This window comes from Ambystoma mexicanum, chromosome 2p (assembly GCF_040938575.1).
Source record: "Ambystoma mexicanum isolate Mex_15411 chromosome 2p, UKY_AmexF1_1, whole genome shotgun sequence".
In the NCBI taxonomy this organism is placed as follows: Eukaryota; Metazoa; Chordata; class Amphibia; order Caudata; family Ambystomatidae; genus Ambystoma; species Ambystoma mexicanum.
Genome location: NC_090923.1, coordinates 143,871,172 through 143,894,186, shown reverse-complemented (window position 1 = coordinate 143,894,186; position 23,015 = coordinate 143,871,172). Strand labels below are relative to the sequence as shown.

The following is a 23,015-nucleotide window of genomic DNA, read 5'->3' as shown; positions in this document are numbered from 1 at the left end:
GACGTCGACGTGCAGCGCCCTCTACAGAAAACATTTGAGGAAACGGATCATCAAAGATAAGGAATACGTCGGAGGACACAATCCCTTCGAAATCATCTTTGGGCGCTCTTATGTCTGGTTTGGACAGCCATATGATTTCCTTTAAAATGTACAGGGCACATTCCTGTCTGAACAATCTAGATTCAGAGGTTGGGTCTTCCGATAGCGAGCCAGCTACAATATGTGGCAAAATGGCTAAGTAATACATTTCAAAATTTGGCAATTTTATACCCCCCTTGTCATCTACATTTTGCAATTTCCAAAAGGCATGGCGACCCTGCTCCTCGTCCCATGCCAGAGAAACCCCCTGCACATGCTGTGCACCTGGTCAAAGAATCGTCTTGGTATCAGGTATGGTGTATTCCCAAAATAATACAATAGTCTAGGTAGGACCACCATTGCCCCTCTTCCCATCATCGCCAGAGGAAGCCTTACCCAAGACTTCATGCTATTTTCAATGCCTTTGACCGCCTTCTCGGCATTATGCTGGTGCTCTGCCTCTACCATATGGTAGAGGTCTATTCCCAGGTACCTGAATGTATTCACCTCCCATGGTATATGCAAGACTGGCAATTTCTCCTGCGGAATACCGACATATCTACCCAAAGGGAATATGCATGATTTTCTGGGGTTCACCGCTATGCCTGACAGCACCGCAAATCGTTCCATTACTTCCAGAACATAATGGAGGTTTTGTTCTGGATATTGCAAATACAGCAGCATGTCGTCGCGTAGAAGGAAATCAAGTGCGGCTCTCCCTTTGTTTATACCCATTATGTCCTACTGTTGCCTTAGACATATCGGCAGAGGCTCTAATGCTAATTAATACAGCATGGGAGACCACGGGCATCCTTGTCTAGTGCCCCTGCTAAGTTGCCATCTTTCTGGTATTATCGCTCCCGTTTCACTCTGGCTAAAGGTGCGCTGTACAGCAATTTGACCCATTTAAGGTAACCAGGTCCTATCCCATATGTGGACAGGGATGTTATCAGCCATGGCCATTTAACTGAGTCCAACGATTTTATTGCATCTAGTGATACAATAGCAATTTCCGAAGTTTCCCCCTTTTGTGTGTTCTATGACTCGGTGTAGTCGCCTAAAGTTTGTTAGTTATGTTTCTATGTGGGACGTACCCAATCTGGTCATGGTGTATTAGTTTGTCAATGATCAGTTTCATCCTGTTTGCCAGTACCGCGGTGAGCATTTTACTGTCCTGATTAAGCATTGACAACGGTCTAAATGATCCGCAATCTTTGCCCGGTTTATTGGATTTAGGGAGTGCTATGATAATCGCCTCTCTCAAGGACTCCGGCAATCTGCCTATTTCGTATGCATCATCCAACATGGCCAAAAGCAGGGGGAGCACCTCCTTTCTGTTCAGATTATAAAATTCACTGGGGAGACCATCGGCCCCCGGGGCCTTGCAAGTGGGTAGCTGCGCCACCACCACCTCTAGTTCTTGTAGGGTTATCGGGGCATCTAAATCCGCTTGCTCCTCCGCACTAATTCCTGGCATACCTATGTCTTCCAGTATTTCTCTTATGTCCTATTGGGCACTTCCCCCTACATCCCCATACAATCGTTGATAAAACTTTAGGAATTCTCTATTCACGCCCTCTTGAGTATCCACTACTGGCCCGTCCTTCTCTATTGCCCAGATTATTGATCTTTGTGCAACCATGCTAACACCCTACTTGGTTTATCTCCTCCCGCATGTTGTCTTTACGTATCTCTTGTAATTTAGGTTGCACAGTCTCTCCCAGTGTCCCGCACATTCCTGTTGCAGCCTGCCTATGGTTTTGGTGTCCCGTTTAGTATTGCTTCCGCTTCTCATCACTTTCTCCAGCTCCCTTTCTGCCTCCTGCAGTGCCATTAATATTCCTCCTTGCAATCCTTTAGTCTTAGCTATAGCTAGCCCCCTCACTACCATTTTAAAAGCTTCCCACAGTGTTCCCACTGACTCAACACTACCGGTGTTGATCTCAAAATAACTGTCTATCTCTGCTCTCAAATCCTCCCTGAACATTGCATCGTTTAACGCTTCAGCTCTGATGCGCCACATCGGTATCCTTGCTCTTGGGGGTCTGTGTTGCCATGTGAGGGCCAGAAGCGAGTGGTCCAATAAGACCCTGGCCTTGTATTCTATCTGTACTATTTCTGCCATCAGTTCCTGCGTAACAAACATGTAATCTAGCCTAGTATGCAGGTTTTGTGGGGCCGAATAATGAGAGCACCGTTTGTCTTGCAGATGGTGCATTCTCAAGGCGTCGTCCAACCCAATGTCCTTTAGCAAGGACTGCAGTACCCTGGCAGCCGGGGTAGATTTATCTATTTTGTTATCCGATCTATCTACTCTCGGGTTAAGCGTGCAGTTAAAGTCTCCCCCCCCCCCCCCCAGATCACCGCCTCCCCCAGGTACATGCTCCGTTTGGTGTACAGGGTCCTAAAATATGCCACTGTCCCGATTTGGGGCATAAGTATTTATAATACATATTTCTTTATTTTCCACCAGCCCTCTCACTGCAACCATCCTCCCATCTGTTTCTACTGTAGATTGTAATACCTTGAACGGGACATGCTGCGCCACCCAGATGATCACCCCTCTAGAGTAAGCCGAATATGTCGCGCCAACCACCGTCCCCTTCCATTTCTTCTGGATGACTTCTAGTTTCTCTTTTGTTAGGTGTGTCTCATAACTGTTTCTTTTCAGTTAACTATTGAGGCCCCCTAACATTCCAAGTTAGTACTTTGAGGTCCCCCATTATCCAATGCCTTCCAGCGCCTCCTTGCGTGGATCTGCAGGTTTGTCTTGTAAATCATCGTTCATGTCTGTAGGCTCTTTCCCAAACTTTACCTCCCCCCTCCATTCCCAGCCCCAACTCCCTACCCTCCCGCCATTCATTCCTCTACCAACTCCCCAACACCCCCCCTTTTTCCCTTCCCCTCCCCAGCCCCAACTGATTCCCAGCTCCATCCCTGGATCTCAGGCCTACCCGCATTTAGTACCTCTTCGGCAATGCCGATACTAGGACCCAGCAGGGGTTGCCACCCTACCAGCAACCTAACTTTCCTAATTATTGGGGTCAGTGCATCCCTTGCGTCTCCTGTTATCTTACGCATCACGTTATGCCCTTCCGCACTACACTCTTAGTCCATCGCCCCATAGTCTCAATACAATCGTACTCTCTCTTATATTCAAGTCCCAATATATACAGCACCTCGGTCTCGGGATCAGGCTTCACTCGTCCGTGCCATCCTCTTTCTGACTATCCGCTCCCTCCGGACAATTTTGGGTGTCCAACCATTCTGTTGCGTCTTCCGGAGTATCAAAGAACAGAGCTTTGTTTTTGTAGAACACTTTCAACTTTGCAGGGTACATCAGCATATATCGTAGGCCCGCAGCTCTCAACCTCCTTTTCACTGTACCATAATTCAGTCGCCGTCTCTGGACTTGGAGAGTGTAATCGGGATATTTGCAGATGCTCTCTTTATGGTGCCCCCTTTCCGGAAATATTCCAATATCTTCTGTCTCGAAAGTTCAGTATCTTGGTAATGATTGGCCTGGGGGGGCTTTGGGGGTCTTCAGGGGGAGGTCTCCTCATGAGCGCTCTATGGGCTCTCTCCACCGCAAATCCTTGCCTAAGGGCCCTGCCTCCTATTTCCTGCAGCAGACTGCTGAACATTGCACAGCAGTAACAAAGCACTTGATATTCAAACACGAGTGCCAGTTTTCATTGAGATCCACCTGAACAAAGGAACACTCACTCAGGACAAGCACTGCACGGGGAGGCACAGGTTAAGGCACCTGCGGGCTGGCCGCTAATATTGTCAAAGCCACGGGACCAAACAGATAAAGGCCCACACTTGACGGTATGCGAGGAGGGTGACCCGCCAACAAGTAACGCACCACAGGAAGTGCACCGCCACACAGACAGGAGGGACACACTGCAGCACAATAAAAACACCCCCACCAGAGCTGCGTGGGAAAAGACAAGCCAAAGCACAAGTTGGCGGCGCAGGATTGGCTGAGGCTGCCCACATTGCAAGCTATAAGTCGGACTGGCCCAGGCAGTACCACATAGTACAAGATCAAGGGAGATCATCACCTGGGGGAGAGCAGAAGGACTAGGGCTCCCGGATAGGAAACGGATGGTCCTTTAAACAGAGGGGCAGGCAGGGGCTGGGCACAAAGACACTGCAGGACGGATAGAGGGACCGGAGCCAGCACAACCCAGAGGAAGCAGAACAGAATACCACCCTTAGGGGAAATTGTACGAGCGGTGTCCCGACATCAGAGGAGAGAGACAGAGTAATAAGAGGCACCGCCCAATTGGGATCCAGGAGACTAAAAGATCCCACACCCTGAGGAAAGCGATTGGACCCTGATGACACGACACAATGGATAGCCCCCCCACACCTAGCCCAGCACCGGACAGGAGTGAACTGTAACGCTGCGATATATGGCATCCAAGCAAACCAAGACGAAGGTGGAAACAGTCTACGATGGAGGCCTTCACGAAACCTCCGCAACAATCGGAAGGAGCCAGAAATAAAGAAGCACACATATGGATGCCTCCCCAGCATGGGGTGACCGGCAGATCCTAGAGGCCATTTCAGACTTGAAAGTGGTGTGGGAAACAAAACTGGGAGACACAGGGTACCCGAACTCACACCCCACTATAGACAGGTTAGTCGGGTTACCAGTAGTGCGGTAACCCCCTGCTGGGCCCCTAGTACTGTGTTAGCCGGATAGGACCAAATACAGGATCGCCTGAGTTGGGACTGGGGCGGGAGGGGAGATGGGGAGTTTGCACTGGTATTTCGGGAACGAGCTTGCACCCATGCGCCTCTGCGCATGACACGGAGGAGGGAGGTTAGAGGTGGGACAGGATATGGCTGAGGATGGGTGATCTAAAAATAGTAACCTGGAATGTCAGGGGGCTCAGTTATTTAAAGAGGAAAAAGATTATGTTTTGAGGAGGCAGAGGCTAGACATTGCCCTGTTACAGGAAACCCATCTCACTAGAGATGAACAGGAAGTTATACGGGGAAAGTGGAGGGGGGGGATTACTGCGGGGGCCACATATTCGGCGTATGCTAGTGAGTATTAACCTGGATTGCCCCACATGTACCTTTCCAACTGATACGATCCACAGAAGACCCAGACGGAGGATGGTCGCGATACAGGGTCTGATTGAAAACAAGGGAGTGTGTATTATAAATATATATGCACCCAACCAAGATCCTATTGCTCATTTTAAAGACCCTGTATGGAAAAGTCAACCCGTACCTGGGAGGCGTAGTTATATGGGGAGGGGCCTTTAACTGCACACTGGAACCATATTGGATAGATGGATAGGACGAGACACAAGGGAAACCCACCCCCGCCGCATGAACTTTGAAGACCCTGTTGGGGGAACTTCAGCTAGTAGATATATGGAGTTTGCATCACCCATAAGACGGACAATACTCGCACTACGCGGCCCCACGAAACCTATACACACACGGCTAGACTACATGTTCACTTCACCAGAAGTGGGCGGAGAGATTGTGCAGGCGGAATACAAAGCGAGGATCCTCTCGGACCACTCGCCGCTGGTTCCAACATGGCAATACCGGCCCCCCCGGAGCCAAGATCCCCACATGGCGGCTCAGGGCTGAGGCACTGAAGGACACAGCGTTTAGAGAGGACTTGAGGGAGGATATAGAATATTTCGAAAAAGAACAATGGAAGTGTAAAATCAGCGGGCATTTAAGGTGGTGGTGGTGGTGGGGGGGGGGGGGGAATCAGCCATATCCAACTCCAAAGGGCTCCAGGGGGGCATTGTCCGGGAACTACAAAAGGCTGAGAAAGAGCTAAAGTCAATCATGAAGAAGGGAGACAGCTCCCCGGTGGGTCGCCAAAGCTGTAGGTAATTTACAGCAAGAGTGTGGGAAACATTGGGAGAGACTATGCAACCTGAATTCTAAGAAATACACAGACAACATGCGGGTAGTGATAAACCAGGCTGCTGCCGGCATGGCTGTACAAAAAAAGAAGCGCCCAGGTCAGTCAGAGAAATAATGGGGGAGAACGATCAAATACTAGACACCCAAGAAGGAGTGAATGAGAGGTTCCTCAAAATCTACCAACAATTGTACCAAGACGTGGAGGGAGGAGGGGTGAGTGAGATGAAGGCAATATTAGAAGATATAGGTCTGCTGAAGTTGAGCGCAGAAGAGAGGGAGGAACAGGAAGCCCCGATCACACTGGAGGAACTGAAAGCAGTAGTTAAGGGACTACCCACTAGCAAGGCCCCAGGAACTGACGGACTACCTAGTGAATTCTATAAAAACGCACAGAGTACAGAAGTGCTCCCCCCCCCACCCCCATTGCTGGTTATGCTGAACGAAGCGTTGGAGATAGGGAGACTAGTCCCTCAGAGAGTCAATTATTATTCCACTTCTCAAGCCCAATAAGCACAGATTGCAGATCATATAAGGCGCTATCCATGTTAAAGCAGAATAGCAAGATCCTTACGGCTGTGCTGGCAAACAGACAGACAAGTCATAGGCAAACTCATACATCCAGACCGGATACGTACCACATAGAAGCAAATGCGATAATCTTAGGCGTCTCCACAGAGTCATAGAACAAACTGAAGGGGATGCGCAAGAAGTGGCCATTGCCTCACTAGACGCGGTGAAGGCATTTCACTCAGTCAGATGGCCATGGCTGATGGCGGCCTTGAAGGAATACGGAATTGGGCCCGTGTACCTGAAATGGGTAGAACTATTGTATAGCTCCCCGCTAGCCAGAGTCAAAACAGGGGCGACTATTTTGGATAAATGGCAGCTTGGCAGGGGTACCAGACAGGGATGTCCTTGGTCCCCGATGCTGTACATCTTCACATTAGAACCCCTTGCAATATACCTTAGACAACAATACGAACCTGTGGGAATTTATACTAAAGGGAGGTCGGCACCTCATTTCACTGCATGCAGACGACATACTGCTATACCAGAGATACCCAGAGGAAAACTTGCAATATGTCCTGATGTGCTGGAGCGATTCGAGCCGCACTCTGGGATAGCGGTAAACCCCATTAAGTCGAGCTTGTTGCCCCTGGGTTGATATAAGAGAATCCCAAAGGAGAACCTACCAGTGTTGCCGATACCCTGGAAGACCAGTACCTTCAGGGTAGATATTTATCACAAGGTGAAAGAAGAACACACAGACACAAAACAGACAAGGCAGTGGTTAACTTGGACAAGAGCATGAGATTCTGGGCGAAGCTCCCCCTTGCCATGGTAGGGAGGGTGGCACTGTTGAAGATGGTAGCACTACCCAGGCTACTACACTTTTTTGTGAATATCCCCTATACGATACCCAAGCGATTCTTTGGGAAATTACAGAGCCTGTGCAGAGGTTTCATATGACATAACACTAGGAACAGGATAGCCTTATGGAAACTGCAGAATACGTACGATCGAGGGGGTATAAAATTGCCGAACTTTGAGCTCTACTACCTGGCTAGCCAATTACAGTATGTGGCTAAATGGCTGACGGGGATACCACAGCTGAGTCTAGATTGCTATGGTCTGAATGCGCCCAGTTTTTCCTGGAAGTAATGATATGTTTCCCCAAGTCAGAACTAAGGGGGCGATAGAGGTTGCTGAAACTGGGATGGGGAGTATGGCACAAGGCTTGTCGGGCTATGGGAAACACGACTCCATGTTACCAGCAGATGCCGTTAGTGGCACTATCGGGGGTGGATGAGCAATTAGGAAAGGTCTATCCCAAGACACTGGGAATCGGTGGGTATCACTACACTGGGAGACAGGTGGCACGAGGGGAAGGTCATAGAACTCGAGGCGCTGATAGAGGAAACCGGAATGCACGCGGGACAACACATTACCTACACCAGAGTGGTGCGGAGGGTGAGAGAATTATGGCCTGGAATGGTGCTTGGGGAGCAACCCGACGAGGCCATAGAAACAATCTAGGATATCTCGGAGGGGGGGGGGGGGGGGAGCATGAAGGTTCCCGAATTTATGAACTTTTAATGTCCAGGGCGGCCAAGGAGGTAACAAATGTGAAAAGGGACTGGGAAAAAGAAGTGGGAGCACCCATGCATGATGGACAGTGGGAAAGGGCCCAAGGATACCACAAAAAAGTATCCAGGAATGGCAGCAGATCCAATTATATGTAACTCACAGGGCATATATGACCCCCCCAGAGGATCGCCAGATTTAAGAGCGCAGAAACATAAAGGTGCCCTAAATGTGGGGAAGAGAATGCCGGGATGGTACACATGTTCTGGGCATACCCGGAGGTAGCGAAATTCTGGGGGGAAAATTGCCCATCGATTGTCCGAGAAAGGAATAAAGTTGGATGTCGTAGAATCAGTGTAGGCATGTATGATGGGGAGCTTCACAAGACCTCGCAACCTGAAACATGTTAAACTTAAGGAACTGGCTTACACATTAACCAAGCGTAGAATAGCCATGGGCTGGAAGGCAAGCCAAAGGCCCAAGATAGAGGTGTGGTGGCAGGACCTCCAAAAATGGGCAGAGGTGGAAACCGCAGTATTTTATGAAACGGCTAGTGGGTGGGGGGCTGGGGGTGAGAGGAAGAAACAAACTGATGGTCTGGAGACATCTAGTGATCACACTGTATGGGACTACCCAAGGTGGGCCAAATGAACAAGACTCCTCTGAGGACACAGAGGAAGAGGAACCTCTAAAAGATACTAAAGCGTAGGACGCGGGAGAGCAAAGCTCGAGTTAAGGGGGGGTAAGCAAAGTGAATACTGTGACCAACTCACGTTAAGATGTCTGCTTGTCAATCAAGATGCACCCTGTTGGAAGGTTTATTTTTTTGTTAATTGGTTTTTTATGCTTTTGTGGTTTTTCTTTCCCTTTTGACCGTTATCATTGAAAATAAATGTTTTTTTAAAAAAAAAGAAAAAAAAATGAAAACTGAAGAACCGACATAGGTCCTGGTCTAAACAAAGGAAAAGAACAAAAAAAACTTGAATGTTGGCAAAAGACCATTAAAGTTATCTGCTCCAGAAACATGCGGAATATCTGGGCTATGTTGGGGGAGGTGCGAGGGAGAAGTGGAACCGCTCAAATCAACCCCATAAATGCTGACGAATGGGTGGGGTTCCTTGAGAAACGTTATGGTGGAGACGAACAAAGCGTCAACTATGGTCAAACAGGTTCCCCACCACCCCCCCCCCTTCTCAGTAAATTTGGAAGCACTCAGACAAAATCTGCAAACTTAAAGCCACCCGCGCACCGGGACCTAATGGTCTTTCGAATGCGGTCATGAAAAATTAATCCTACTTTCTCTGTGAATTTACTGAAAATTCTGATTGAAAAAGGTGCTTAAAGAGGAGAGAATCCCTGAATCCTGGCAGACTGCAATATTAGTGCCTGTATTTAAAAAGGGGAACAGATCGGATCTGGGAAACTATAGACTACTGTCTATGCTAGACTGTTTCGGTAAAATGTTTGCCTCTTTATTATTGCAGAAACTACAAACTTGGGCAGAGGGCACAGGGGTGCTGGACCGCTTTCAGAGTGGATTTAGAACCAGATATTCAACCACTCATAATTTACTTGTTATGAATAGCTTGAGAGAAAGCACTTCAACCAAATAATCCCCCCTTGTACGCATTATATATTGACTTCAAGGTGGCCTTCGACGTAGTCCGAGAGAAACTGGATAAGCGGAGGGGAATGGCATGCCCCGAGGGGTTGCTCCATTACCTACAGCGTCTACATTGTAATACCACAGTGCAGCTCGGACTCGACGGGGGAGAAACAATTACTAGGCCCACAAAACATAAGGGGTAAAGCAGGGATGTGTGACTGCTCCAACATTATACAACTTGTTTGTATCGGACATCCCAGAATGTATTCGAGCTACTCATAACTGTCCTCCTAAATTGGGCACCCAGCATTGCTTGGTTATGGCTTACGCAGATGCTCTGATTATTTTCGACCATACATGCCGCGGATTATTACGAGCGGTTATGGGAATACACGGAATTAAATGATTTAGTAATAAATTACGATAAAACTGAATTCTATACGCGTATGGGAAAACCAGCCGCCCCCGTATGAATGTTAGGTGCCACGAAATACAATAAACCCATGCATATGGATATCTGAGGGTAGAATTTGACTCCAAGAAAAATTCTGATACCTGTTGCCAAAACCGTAACATAAAAGCCGCCCAATTAACCGCAATGATCTGTCAATTCTCCCGGAATCAGAGCAGCTACTCTATTTGGGCAGCACGCCAGTTATACATTCAATGCTTGGTGCCCATGGTAATCTATGGATTAGAGAATCTGGTCCAGGGATGTCAAAAGGGGGTCGCCAGAAGTCGCAGGAGCGACCTCCGACATAAATCTGCAACCTCCTGCCTGGCGCTTGCATATTTTCTTTTTTTATATATAAATAGTTTGCTACAAACTATTTAAAAAAAACAAGCAAGCTCCCGACGCCACCGACCCCAAGCCTGGCCAGAGGAAGCAGAGAGCTGGGCGGTGGGCCTGGATGAGCTATGGTTGCTAAGCAACCATAGGTCGAGTAGACCTGAAGGCACCCGCGCAGCGCCTCAGTGCCTTCAGGTCTATTACTCTAGCTATGGTTGCTTACCAACCATAGCTCGTCCGGGGCTGAGGCAGGGAAGCAGTGAGAGGACAGGCATGGGCGAGGGCAGGGATCAGTGGAAAATCTTCAGAAGTGAAGAGGGAGCGGCTGGTCACGCGTTTAGGGCTGGGCGCACTTTCCTCCTCATTCGCTGGCTGTTTTAACTAGTTAGCGCCTTTTCTTTGCACGAGTACATCTCCAACGTGCACATTTGTTTATGTGCACGTTTTCTGCGATGCACAAAACATCCTTCGCTTGCACCCGAAATAGGACCCATTGATTGTGGGGGAAGGGGTGTACACAGAGATCAGGCAATGGACAAGTGAACGGCCAAACAGCCAGCGAGGGACGAGCACAGCTTGAGACATATGGACAGGGCAGGGCAGTGCACCGCCTGGCAGAGAAGGCACACAGGTAGAAACAGGCGGCCCTTTCACAGGTAGTGCACAATTTAACCACCGTTGCATGAGCGCGTGCATGCAGGATACTGAAAAGCTGAACTCCAGTCCCATGTGCGCACTTGGCCCTTGCATGCAGCGCGCCTGCGCACTCCGCTCATCCCGCACGTTAATGGAGAGCAGCTCTGCATTGCAGGCTTTCATGCATGCGGCCGCTTCGGGCACTCCCCCAGTCCTTTCAATTCCAGCGTGCTCAAGAATGTTCTGTCTGCAGGGGTACATGCAGGCAACAATGGCTTCAAATGGAGGGCGGGTGAGTGTGCGACAGTAGCTGCATAGGGAGCCGGGCCAGGATTGGAATGCGCAGCCACAGCTGCAGCCTATATAAGGCTGGCAGGCGGCCGCGTACCAGGGCGCACATGGCATCCTGTGGACAGGTTAGGATCGGTGCTCAGCTCACCAAGGTAAGTGTGGCTGGAGGGACTCTAGACTCTTCCAGAAGACCAAAATGTTTCACTTTCTTGTACAGCGCTTATTGTGTGGTGTGAGCGAAACAATGACTGTGTGTGATCGGCAGGTTCGACTTCCAGGAAGTTAGGTCAACTCAGCCTTTCATCCTGCTTCGGTTGATAAAGGAGTACCAACACATATTGTGTGATATTGTATGTATAGATGTTCTAAATGAAGTGCTTAAGCTTAAGTGCTATATATTAAAACATTATTATAGTTTGGGCTTGGGCGTCTGCTTGCATTCACAGCGATTTGGTGATATGGGCCAATACGCACTGATATTAACGATACATATGGTGATCCATTCTTACATGTAATGTACATCAATTTACAGGGTCATCGTGACCATATAGTTCGCACTTAGAAACTATGCTATGTGATGCCACTTCCTGTGATGTCAAGTGGGGGTGTGGTCAAATGACACCTATGTCACTCTTGGGGGCACGACTGATGTCACTTCTGCTACCCCTGGCATTTTGGTGACATGACGTGCCTGCTCTGGTCAGTATCAATCTAGACTGGCTTGAGATAATAGAGAGCAAGTTCTGGCAGAAGCTCTTGGGACTGCCGCAAGGGATACCGATGGCAATCGTCAGACTGGAACTTGGCCTGTTCTCGTTGAAATCCATGGCGCTGAAGAAGAGGGCGGAACTTTATATCAAAATATATACGAACCCTACTAATCTGTTGGCATCTATGAGCGAGGATATTGGTGGGAACAAACAGGTTAAGTTTGCTGTTGAAATGACTGCATTATTCAAGACAATAGGATGGACGCCCAAGTGGGGTAAAGATTTTGATCTCCTGAAATTTCAGATGTGGGGGGGCGCCTGAAGTTATGGGACTAGCATAACAATTATGAGCACCTGGCGGGCTTGAATAGTTATGGATTTATCTCACATTTACTTTACACATTCAAGCAGCCCCAAGGGTACTTAAATCTATGCCCGTCAGATGGCCTTAGACGCTTCCTACTGCTATTACGCATCAACCACCCCCCAGTGTTAGCGGTGACTGGTCCTGAACGAGCAATACCTAAAACTGATCGTTCCTGCCGGATTTATAATAACAGGACCACACCTGAAACTGACAGACACATTCTCATGTTATGCCCAATATTGGGCTCAATATACATTAAACACTATGGCAGATACGTCCATAATTTGGACTACAATCAAGGAAGATGAGTTTTGGTATATGTACATAAATAACCTGACTGCTAGTCTTCACACGGCATTGTATAGAGTGTGGAGTATAGTTAAACAAAGAAAAGATTGAGTGACAGTAATCTAGTAGTCCAACAGTGTCTATTGATTGTTGCCTCTGACACAAAAGGACTATCCCCTCCCCATTCTAGGAGTTGAGTTTACCTTTTTTTCTTAATAAGAGCTATATGTATGGATAGTACATGTATCCTTTTTATGATTGGTGGATACTCATTTGTTTTTCTCTCAGAGGTGGTGAATGATTTACATGGAATAAGAAATATATGAATTCATATTATGAGCTTATTTGGATGATTAGGTTTGAAGATGAATATGATTAAAGGATAGTTCCGGGACTTTTTTTTATTGTCCCTACGGTTCGGCCATGTGTTTTTAAGCATAAATCGGTAGATCGTAGAAAACTTTCCTATGGACCTTATCCGACTTTTCGTCCATTAACGCACTCGAAATCAGCCGCCATTTTCTGATAATCCTATCATTTCCCCCTATCGCCCTGGCTCACCTGCTTTTGCGGCACTAAATCAAATCCCCCGCCCCTGAGCCTGACATCAGCAGATGCGTACCGCCCATTTCCCAACGCCAAAGCACGTTTCGTGTCAACAATCGCTGCGCCTCAGCTAATGAAGTGTCGCCATGGAAATGGCAGGACGCCTCTTTCCTCAATAAGTATAAACACACCGTTTCACAACACACAGCAGCAGATTTACGATTCCATTACTCTCTCTGTGTTACTTTGAGTATTCTGTGACTCTTTCTGTGCTCTGGTCAGCTACCTTCGCCGCTTCTAGGCCTTGTGAACACCTGTACCATCTCTGTAAATTATTTTACTTTCTTTACCACACAATGGCTACAATAATGCCCTACATGTACGAGCCCGAGTACACCGAGGAAGAACTACTGGAAAGGCAAGCACGCGAAAACGATGGGGATTCGGACGGCAGTTGGGAGGACCAGTCAACGGATGAAGAGCCTGGACCATGTCGCATGGACGGCGTCTCCACCTGGTGCACGTGCAATCGGTGCGAGCTAATGCGAACTGAGGAGGAGAACTGCTGCTGCCGTGAAAATTCCGGGTGCTTGGCCTACATTTCGGAAGGCGAGCCAAGTCCGCAATGCATCACCGAGCTGCCAGAGTTCAGGGAAGCCTGCCTCTCACGGACCGTGTTGAGGATGATGATGGTGCTTATGCACGAACTTCGCGGCACTGTTCGTCCGCGTAATCCGAGTAACGAGTAAGTATACTCTGGTTGTGATGTCAGTGATGCCACTACTATGTCATGGTCGTCTCCCACATATAAAATTACATCTACATATCATTCGAATGCATGTAAATTGGTTCCATATTGTGCATTTTCTAGTTAGAATTTTTTTCAAAGCAGAATGACATTTTTTACCTGAATTGACAGTGATAAGAAAGTTTTGTCATTATAATACAGTTTGCATCTTTCATTTTCACAGGTGGTACAGGCTGGTGGCCTATCGTTGCTTCACTTGGTGGCTTCACGGGAGGCTCGGACACCGCGTTCGGAGAGTAATACCTGCCTGTGCGGTACTTGCCATTAGACAACATTTCCCCAGCGACAGTGGACAATACCGCGGATTTTCCCTGGATGTGCTGCAACCGGAACTTTACAATGTGTAATGTTTATTATTTATGTTCAATTGAAATTAAGATCTAAAATAAAACCCAACATATATTTTAACAATGGTTGTTTTGATTTTTTAAATGAATCTAGTGTGTCTCCATTGAATAGTCTTCCTCTGCCTTGTCTTGTCACACCACATGTCTCCGGCCAGCATCCTCCCTCACGCTGGCCGCCCACCTTCAATCCACATAACCGTTGAACCCATATGCAGCAGACATGTTATTTTGCGTGTTGGCATCAAGCCTCCCGGCCTTGCCTCCTCCCCCAAAAATACTACCACACCACTTTGTTCAAGCGTTGGCAATAAAAGGAAGGCCGTTGGATTTTATTGATACAAAACATGGTTATAGGTAAATAATCAATATGGTTGATCATAATAAATCATCCTTTTGGGCACCGGGTACAGAGATGACCCCCTCTGGCCCGTGCCGCCTTGCCACCACAGGCCAGCCTGCTGCTGACTAACTGCCTAGGCATCCAGGGTCTCCAGGGTGAACTGCACCCATATATTCTCCTGGGAGGCTGAGGTATTTATAAACTCACCCCCCTGCCTTCCATGTACTAGATCCTTCAGCCTGCCTCTTACATGCAGTGAGATGGCCTCTCCTTGGTGAGGCCCTGCGGCAAACGAGTCTTGTCTGCACGACCAGCGCCCTAATCCACACCCCCCCCCGCCCTATCAAAGGCAGTTCGCACCGGGGTACTTGCGCTGCCAAGTGGAGCTGTCAGGGAGCGATAAAGGCCAAGAGGTGCCAAAGACCATGTACACTTCAAAGCGGTCTATAGAGCATGGGTTGTTGTTCCCATGTCTACCTCCAGACCCCGTGTCTCCTGCCAAGCATCCCCCCCTCACGCTGGACTGCCCCCTGCAAACCGCATATTGCCACGACATATACACGTCATTCATTCACAAACACACCCCTGTTTCGAATTCTTTATAACCCACTTCATATTTCTAATGAGCACTTTGCGCTTTGCTAGTCAACCCGTGAAGGTGCCGTTATCTGCTCTTCATCTCTGTGAACTTCCGTGAACACTTCGAGGAAACTCCTCAGTTTGCAACCTGTGAACTGCTCCCTGTTCTACGACAAGAAACTACTCTGATCCCTGCATCTAACTGTTTGTTCGTCAAGGTAAGGCCATGTACCATAATCATTTTGCGTCCAATTTCTTTTCGTTCAAGACAGTACATGCAAGGAACTAGTCACATGTTCTGAGTTTACATTGGTATTCATAGAGAATTGTTGATCTTTACTTTTCAGAACTTTCCACAATGCCTGCCTGTTCCATTGGCGGTTGCCCTTCGAAGACCCATAATAAATCTGAAGGTACTATAATGCATGTTTTCCCTAAGACAATAGATCAGATAAGAGAATGGGTCCGATATTGCGGATATCCACCGTCTGAGCTTGAAAGTAGAGTCCTAGAAGTCTTTGCGGACAAGAGGGGTGATCGATACCGCATCTGCAGCAGGCACTTTAGCTCAGACATGTACTCCACATCATTGCTAATAAAGAAGAACACACCACGAGCGAGGCGAAAATTGCTCTCAACCGCTATTCCCACTATTCGTCCACATCCCTCCACTGGTGAGTCAAGTTTACGTATTTATTTCTACGCCTTGCGGTAGTGTGTAGCATTAGCTAACAATTTCCCCATTTATGTATCCACTCAAAATGAAGGCGGAAGATTCTCCATCCGTGTCGTTATTGCAGTCATCAGCCACTTCAAGTGCCTATCGGGTAATCTTACTTGGCTATTCTGCCACTGACTTGTTTTAGGCATGTAAATCAATAGTTTTAATTTATCGTGTAATTATTTTACCTAATGGTACACCCTTGTACTCGTCCTCTAGTCTTTGTTTTCAGTTATAATTATTGTTATCCAAAATAATGCAAGTACTGTCTTTCAGGGAGATGCTGAGGAGTCCAACGTATTGACGACAACCGTTGATGTCACTCAGATGCTCGAGGTACGTTTCCGGACAGTTCCATCGATGGAGATCATCAGATCTTGCATTCTTGTAGCGTGATTGTTACACACAATGTTTCTTTCGTTTTTAGCCATTGATATGTCCTTCTGTCGTCGCCCTCCTATGTGTCTTCTTTTTTCAATATTGTGTTCATTACTAATGAAAGTCCTATGTTTCAGGGAGTCGATGGAGCATTAGTCCAAGAAGAAGGGGGAGCATGCAGTTACGGGTCGGCGCAACAGCTTGCAGAAGTGTGCACCGCAGTTACATCGTCCCTTGATGTTCTTATGCATTTCGAGGTATGGATACTGACAGTTCGATCAAGCGAAATCATATGACGTGATTACATCCGCTATACTTCCTTCTTTATTAACGCAAGTACTATGTTTCAGGGAGATGACGGAGCTTCTACAAGAACATCACCCCTAGTAGTTGATGCAGATCTCTGGGTGGTGAAACTTCATACGATCAAGCAAATCGAATCATATTTACATATCCATTATTTATTTTAGACAACTGATCATTTGTGCAGGTCTATTTAGATAAGCCGTTGACGCCTGCACAAAGTTTATGTTCTTTTTAACAAAATAGAAAACCATACTAATGCAATTACTGTGTTTCAGGGAGTTACTGAAGCATCATCTTCAATAATATCATCAATGGAAGTCTATGAGGAGCCCGAGGTATGGATCTTGACAGTTCCATCTAACTAGATCAACTATGCGTGAATAATTGTCGTTTGAATGTTCTACACAAAGCGTTCATTCGTGATTTGCTATTGAGATGTATGTGGGTATTGATCCCCAAGTACATTTTGTCGTTTCAATATTATTATACATACTAATGAAAGTTCTATGTTTCAGGGAGTCGATGGACCTCAGTGCGTGATGGATGTGCTTATGAAAATATAGTCGTTGCAGGCACAAGAGGAAGTGGAGACATGCACACACGAGTCGGAGCAACAGCGTCCTGATGTTGAAGTTCGAGGCAAGAAGGTTTCAAAGAAAAGAAAGCAAAAGAAGGTTAGTGTCCTGGTCACTATATTATGTTGTTCTTCACTGTTAATAGTTCAATACTGTAAGTTGTGTTTAAACTGAACATCCCTTTTCCAATCTGTCCTCTAGTTGCGAGTGGGTGTGCGAACTAGATCTACACAGACAGTGAAGCGAACGAGAGATGTTGCTTGTCAAACCTTTTGGCAGGGACTTGAGACTGGAGATGCATCGTGCCAATGCGAAGAATATGAAGTGATTGACAACGGATCTATACCACATCCAGCCATTGATAGTGAATGTCCTCCTGGTAGTTCGGATGCAGTCGGAGATCAATTCACAGAATCCACACCCGCAAAAATTAAGACCGCGAGGAAGTTGAAGAAATTGTTTTATTCACCCATCGCCGGAGAAGGAACAGCTGTTGCAATGGAAGAGAATGAAGTGGACGACAATGAAACACCATCAATATCACTGAACATAGCGGAAGACGATATCAGAGATTCTACCTTTCATGTGAGTGACATGTCCTCAACGTTACAGGCCGAACCAGCTGGGATGCAGAGTGACAGTATAAGGAAAGAGGCCAAATTCATTGTATTCGATAGTTGTTTGATATTATTATTCGGATGAAATGTGGGCATTCGGTTGGTGGGGAAGTATGTGGGGAGCCATTGATTAATGTGACTCGTGCAATTCGAGGCACTAACCTTAAAATACATGCCACCTGTACAAAATATCATCCTTTCTCATGGTCTGCACAACCCATGCTGGGGCAACTGCCAGCAGGCAATCTACTTTGTGCAGCGGCTGCACTTTTTAGTGGTTCAAGTTTTAAAAAGTTAGTCTTTCTTTCAGTTTGTGGGAATCCATTTCATTGCGAAAACTCAGTTCTACAAATACCAAACCGATTATCTATTTCCAGCCATTAGCGAAGCTTGGAGAATGGAAAAAATGTCTATTGATAGTACATTCGGGGGCAAACGGTTCAGGCTAGCCGGTGATGGACAGTGCGACAGCCCAGGATTTTCAGCCAAGTACTGCACCTACCACTTTCAGGACATGGAAAGTAAGAAAATTGTGAGTTCGGTGGTCGTGCAGGTGTCACAAAGTACATCCTCCGTGGCCATGGAGAAAGTTGGCTTTGTAGCATCATTGCAAGAACTACAATTGCGGGGAATGGTGATCGACCTGATAGCCACAGACAGACACGTTTCAATTGCCAAGACAATGAGAGAAGAGTACAAAAATATAAATCACCAATTTGACGTTTGGCATCTTGCAAAAACAATCAATAAAAAAAATGTCGACTGCAGGTAAAAAAAAAAAAGATATGCAAGGTATTTCACAGTGGTCCAAGTCAATCAGCAACCATCTTTGGTGGAGCTCAAAAACATGTGGAGGGTCGTTGGAAATTCTACTGGAAAAATGGCGGTCAGTAATGCTACACTGTACCAACGTTCACCGTTGGAACACAAACCAACATTTCCACAATTGTGAACATGGCCATTTGTCCACAGAGGAGGCACGGAAGAAGAAGTGGTTGATTCCTTCATCACCCACTCACAAAGCCATTGAAAAGATTGTATTTGATAAAACTATAACAAGAGATTTGAGGGGACTCACGGAATTCTGCCACACAGGAGATTTGGAGGTGTTCCACAATATGTGCCTAAAGTACAGGCCAAAACGATTGCATTTTGGCATGGAGGGCATGATAAATCGGACTCTTCTAGCGGTCTTGGCACATAACCATAATGTTGGCCGTCAACAAAGTAGGACGACCGGAACTTTAGGGACGCTTCGCTACAATAAGGCCTTCACTAAAAGAAGTAAACAATGGATTATCAAACCAGTGTTTGAGGATATGCAATATGACTTTATTGAGAGACTTATTGTTGATGTCCTAGATAGGCACATACATGGAGTTGTGAATGAACCTGTGCAGGGGACAACTGCATTGCCACCCAACATTGCCTCTGTTCCATGTCCACCTAAAGAAGAGCTCATTGAGAAATACACATCACGGTTTAAATGATTGTAATTTGATCGTCTGTTCTCGAGTCTCCTCATGTCGCAGGCCCATTGAATATGTGTATCTATGTAATGTGTAAATTAAAGTGATTGATCAATGTACATGCAATGTGTCTCTCCACCGTTGCCCCTCCCTTCACCGTGCAGTTGTGCGAACCACCCGGGTGTCACCTGTGACTTTGCTCTTGAGTCTCCTCATGTTGCAGGCCCATTGAATATGTGTAACTATGTATTGTGTAAATAAAAGTGATTGATCAATGTACATGCAATGTGTCTATCCAACCTTGTTCATTTGCGCATTAAATTAAACCAAACAGTAATATAAATCATTTTTCAAAAAATATAGAATGTCTCCGTATTTATGGTTCTCTGGGGCTGCAAATGCACGCAGACAAAATGCAAAGATGGAGTGTAAATTTCAAGTCCTGTGAGATGGCCTTACACTGAATGTAGCTAACTAGGAATGTGTGCTCGTTCAAAGTGAAGGTCAGCTGCTTTGATTTTTTGCTCGGGTGCCGGAATGGCCCACGACTCAGTATAAGGTTCTATTGTTATTTGACCTTGACAGGCCGGGACCATCCCGAAAGACTTCTTTTTGGGGGTGTGGGGCAATAACGTAAGAAACGATAATGAATATAATTTCAGAAACGAAAGCCATTTAATGTTCGTTCATTAGAAGAAATAACGTCGACATAGAAGGAGTGGTATTTCGGGGCTGCCCTACGCACAGACACAATGGAAAATGCAAATATAATGTAAGTAACTCTTTAGATGAGTTTATACCGCAATTTAATTACTATACAGTAGCTTTAAAGACGGGTTAAGTTGTACTTGTTCGTTCTATGTGGCATATTGTTTTGTACTGCGCAATATCTTGAGGAGAACCATCTCCTTTTACGGAAGCACTTCAAAACCTTCCTCTTTGCTTCTGCTTTCTCTCTCCCTCTCCCCTGCTACAACTGGTCCACTGTCTGCGACCTCGGTCCTGGGCCCTTCCACTCTCCACCTGCACTGCCTCCCTGTCAACCCCTGCACTGGGGACTGTCTCAGTATCCTACAGCCCCCCCTTGACGTATAATACCCAGTTGCACTGTCCTAGCTATGAAATAATTTCCCGACCTAATATATAAAATGAATAATTTTAATAAAGATCTGATGGTGAGACTAATTTCATTTTTTATGTTTTTCAAACAGGTACATCATTCATTATTGTATGTGTCACGAGTACCAGACACCGGCGGATGGCTTTTTTAACCGCCAGCTGCTTCTCCGCGTGAACAACGTTACCACCCTGACCATTTTATGGGACGATCGCCAAGTACAAGTATGCCCTTACGCGGTACTAACGGCTAGATGCAACATACAGACCGTTGTGGTGGCCTAGTGCCTCGTTGTTGGAACAGCCATGCGATTATCAGTGCGACCGAAGAGCTTATTTTATCGTAAACCAACACCCTGTGTACTGCACACGAACATCGCTTGCCTCAAGACGAACTATTTTGGATCGAGAGCAAATAAAAATGCAAATCGCTGAATATTCTCAAAACATTTGATGTCAAATAAATGTACTTTACCAAATTTACAATCTTGCGGTTTAATTTAAAAGTACAGTTTCATATTCCCAATTGTGGCGCGCTGTGTTGTGTGAGCTCATCTGTGTTGATTTCCGGGTTCTGTGTGGAGTCGCGTAGAAGACGCCTGGGCGCGTTTGCCTACGCAGCTCAGTCACGTCACGGATAGAGGCGGGGAATATGAATGTTTTGATAAAGTCTGTTTCAGGGGCGGGGGATTTGATTTAGTGCCACAAAAGCAGGTGAGCCAGGGCGATGGGGGGAAATGATAGGATTATCAGAAAATGGCGGCTGATTTCGAGTGCGTTAATGGACGAAAAGTCGGGTAAGGTCCATAGGAAAGTTTTCTACGATCTACCGAGTTATGCTTAAAAACACATGGCCGAACCGTAGAGACAATTAAAAAAAAAGTCCCGGAACTATCCTTTAAGGAATAATTGTTTTTTTATTGATTTGTGTAAAGTTTGTTTACAACACTATATCACATTAAAATTAAATAAATGTATCCATACCTTTGAACATGCAAGACCCCCTGAGCCACCACCGATGACTATAAGATCATAATCATAGACGACTTTGCCTTCTTCCAACAGTTGTTGTAGTGAACCATTCCGATGAGCCTATGGAAATTTAAAAAAAAAAGGATAACTTAAAACAGAGTAGATCACTTTCAATACAGTAAATAATGTAGATGTCAGTTAGTATTACATGCTTCATTTTACAAATACACTGGATCACACAAGATTAGCTCCATCCCGACATACATAGCCGCCAAGTTATCCATCCATCCATCCCAAGATCCCCATCTATCCATCCCGAGAGCTTTCCTTTTGGGGCCACTGATGCTCTACTCAAAACGTGCACCTCCTCCGAGATGCTCCTGCCAGTCTTCATGAAAAAGGACTGGTGGGCAGTACCATGGCATGCACCATGGTGGAACCCAGCTCTAGTTTCCCCTTTAAAATATATATATATATATATATATAGTGCTACTTCACATCATGATCCAGTACTTTTCTCAGTGAGCTGTACACCATCAGTATTGGAGAAAGAACAAGACTGATCACATAATGTGAACTAGGCAGAAAAGCTAAGACTAAAAGCTTTGCGGTTTTAGAATGAACAGGGACCTTAGTATAGCGGCCAATTAAAACGTATCCATTACCAAAGAAAGGTTCTAGGTTTTAATATTATAAAGAAAGTATGACACTCCCAAAACGAATGGCACATTCGGAGGTTGGTCTAGAGTTGCACACGGTGTCAAAAGTAATGTTTGAACTATGGAAGTAAATCGCATTCTTAAAGTCACACCTTCTAAACTAACCAACAGCAGCCTTAACAAGATGAGTCATCAGAATCCCACATTCAGCAACACAATTGGCTTCGATTATCAGGGCAAGCCATCAAGCAGACTTTGTGCAGGAGGGCAGTTAAAAGGAATGGTGATTGCACACTTAAATGCTATAACTATTTTGGTTTAGTAAGCATGACCCAGCAAAATGTTTGGCATCAACAGCTAAAGAAAGATGTGAGGCGCAACAAGAATTAAAAGGGACTTGGGTCTCAAGTGAGTGTAGGGTATATTTATTGTTGGTTTGAAACAAACAGTTTAACAAGTTTCACAATGAACGTCATAAGCACGTTTTTCGTTCGCAACTCCTTTCATTGGGAATTAATTGAACTTTAGATTCTGTTTACAGCTCCCTTGTGAGCTTTTGAGAATCGCCCTTTGGATGTGCAAGTGGGGAATAGACTGCCTAAAATAACTGAACCAGATAGAACTTCACTCCCCACTACTAGTTTCCATATGTGAAAGCAGACCTGCAAAACAATTCCCTGCCAAACACTGCTATTACTTCCCCACTTTACGAATGTATGGAGTGGCCAAGCAAGCATAACCATTTTAATGGCGTCTGGGGAATATTGATATCTAGGAGCCAAACGCTGCATTACAAGAATTGCAATCAAGTGTTTGGTCAA

General features: G+C 46.1%; 1 protein-coding gene across 1 annotated transcript in view; it reads right to left on the bottom strand.

The window, feature by feature from the left end:
* TXNRD3 (thioredoxin reductase 3) overlaps positions 1 to 23,015 on the bottom strand; it is a 311,226-nt gene that overhangs the window by 216,771 nt on the left and 71,440 nt on the right. The window contains exon 4 of the mRNA XM_069643385.1: positions 21,548 to 21,655. Within this exon, the coding sequence (XP_069499486.1) occupies positions 21,548 to 21,655 (108 nt within the window). The remainder of the gene's footprint in view (positions 1 to 21,547; positions 21,656 to 23,015) is intronic.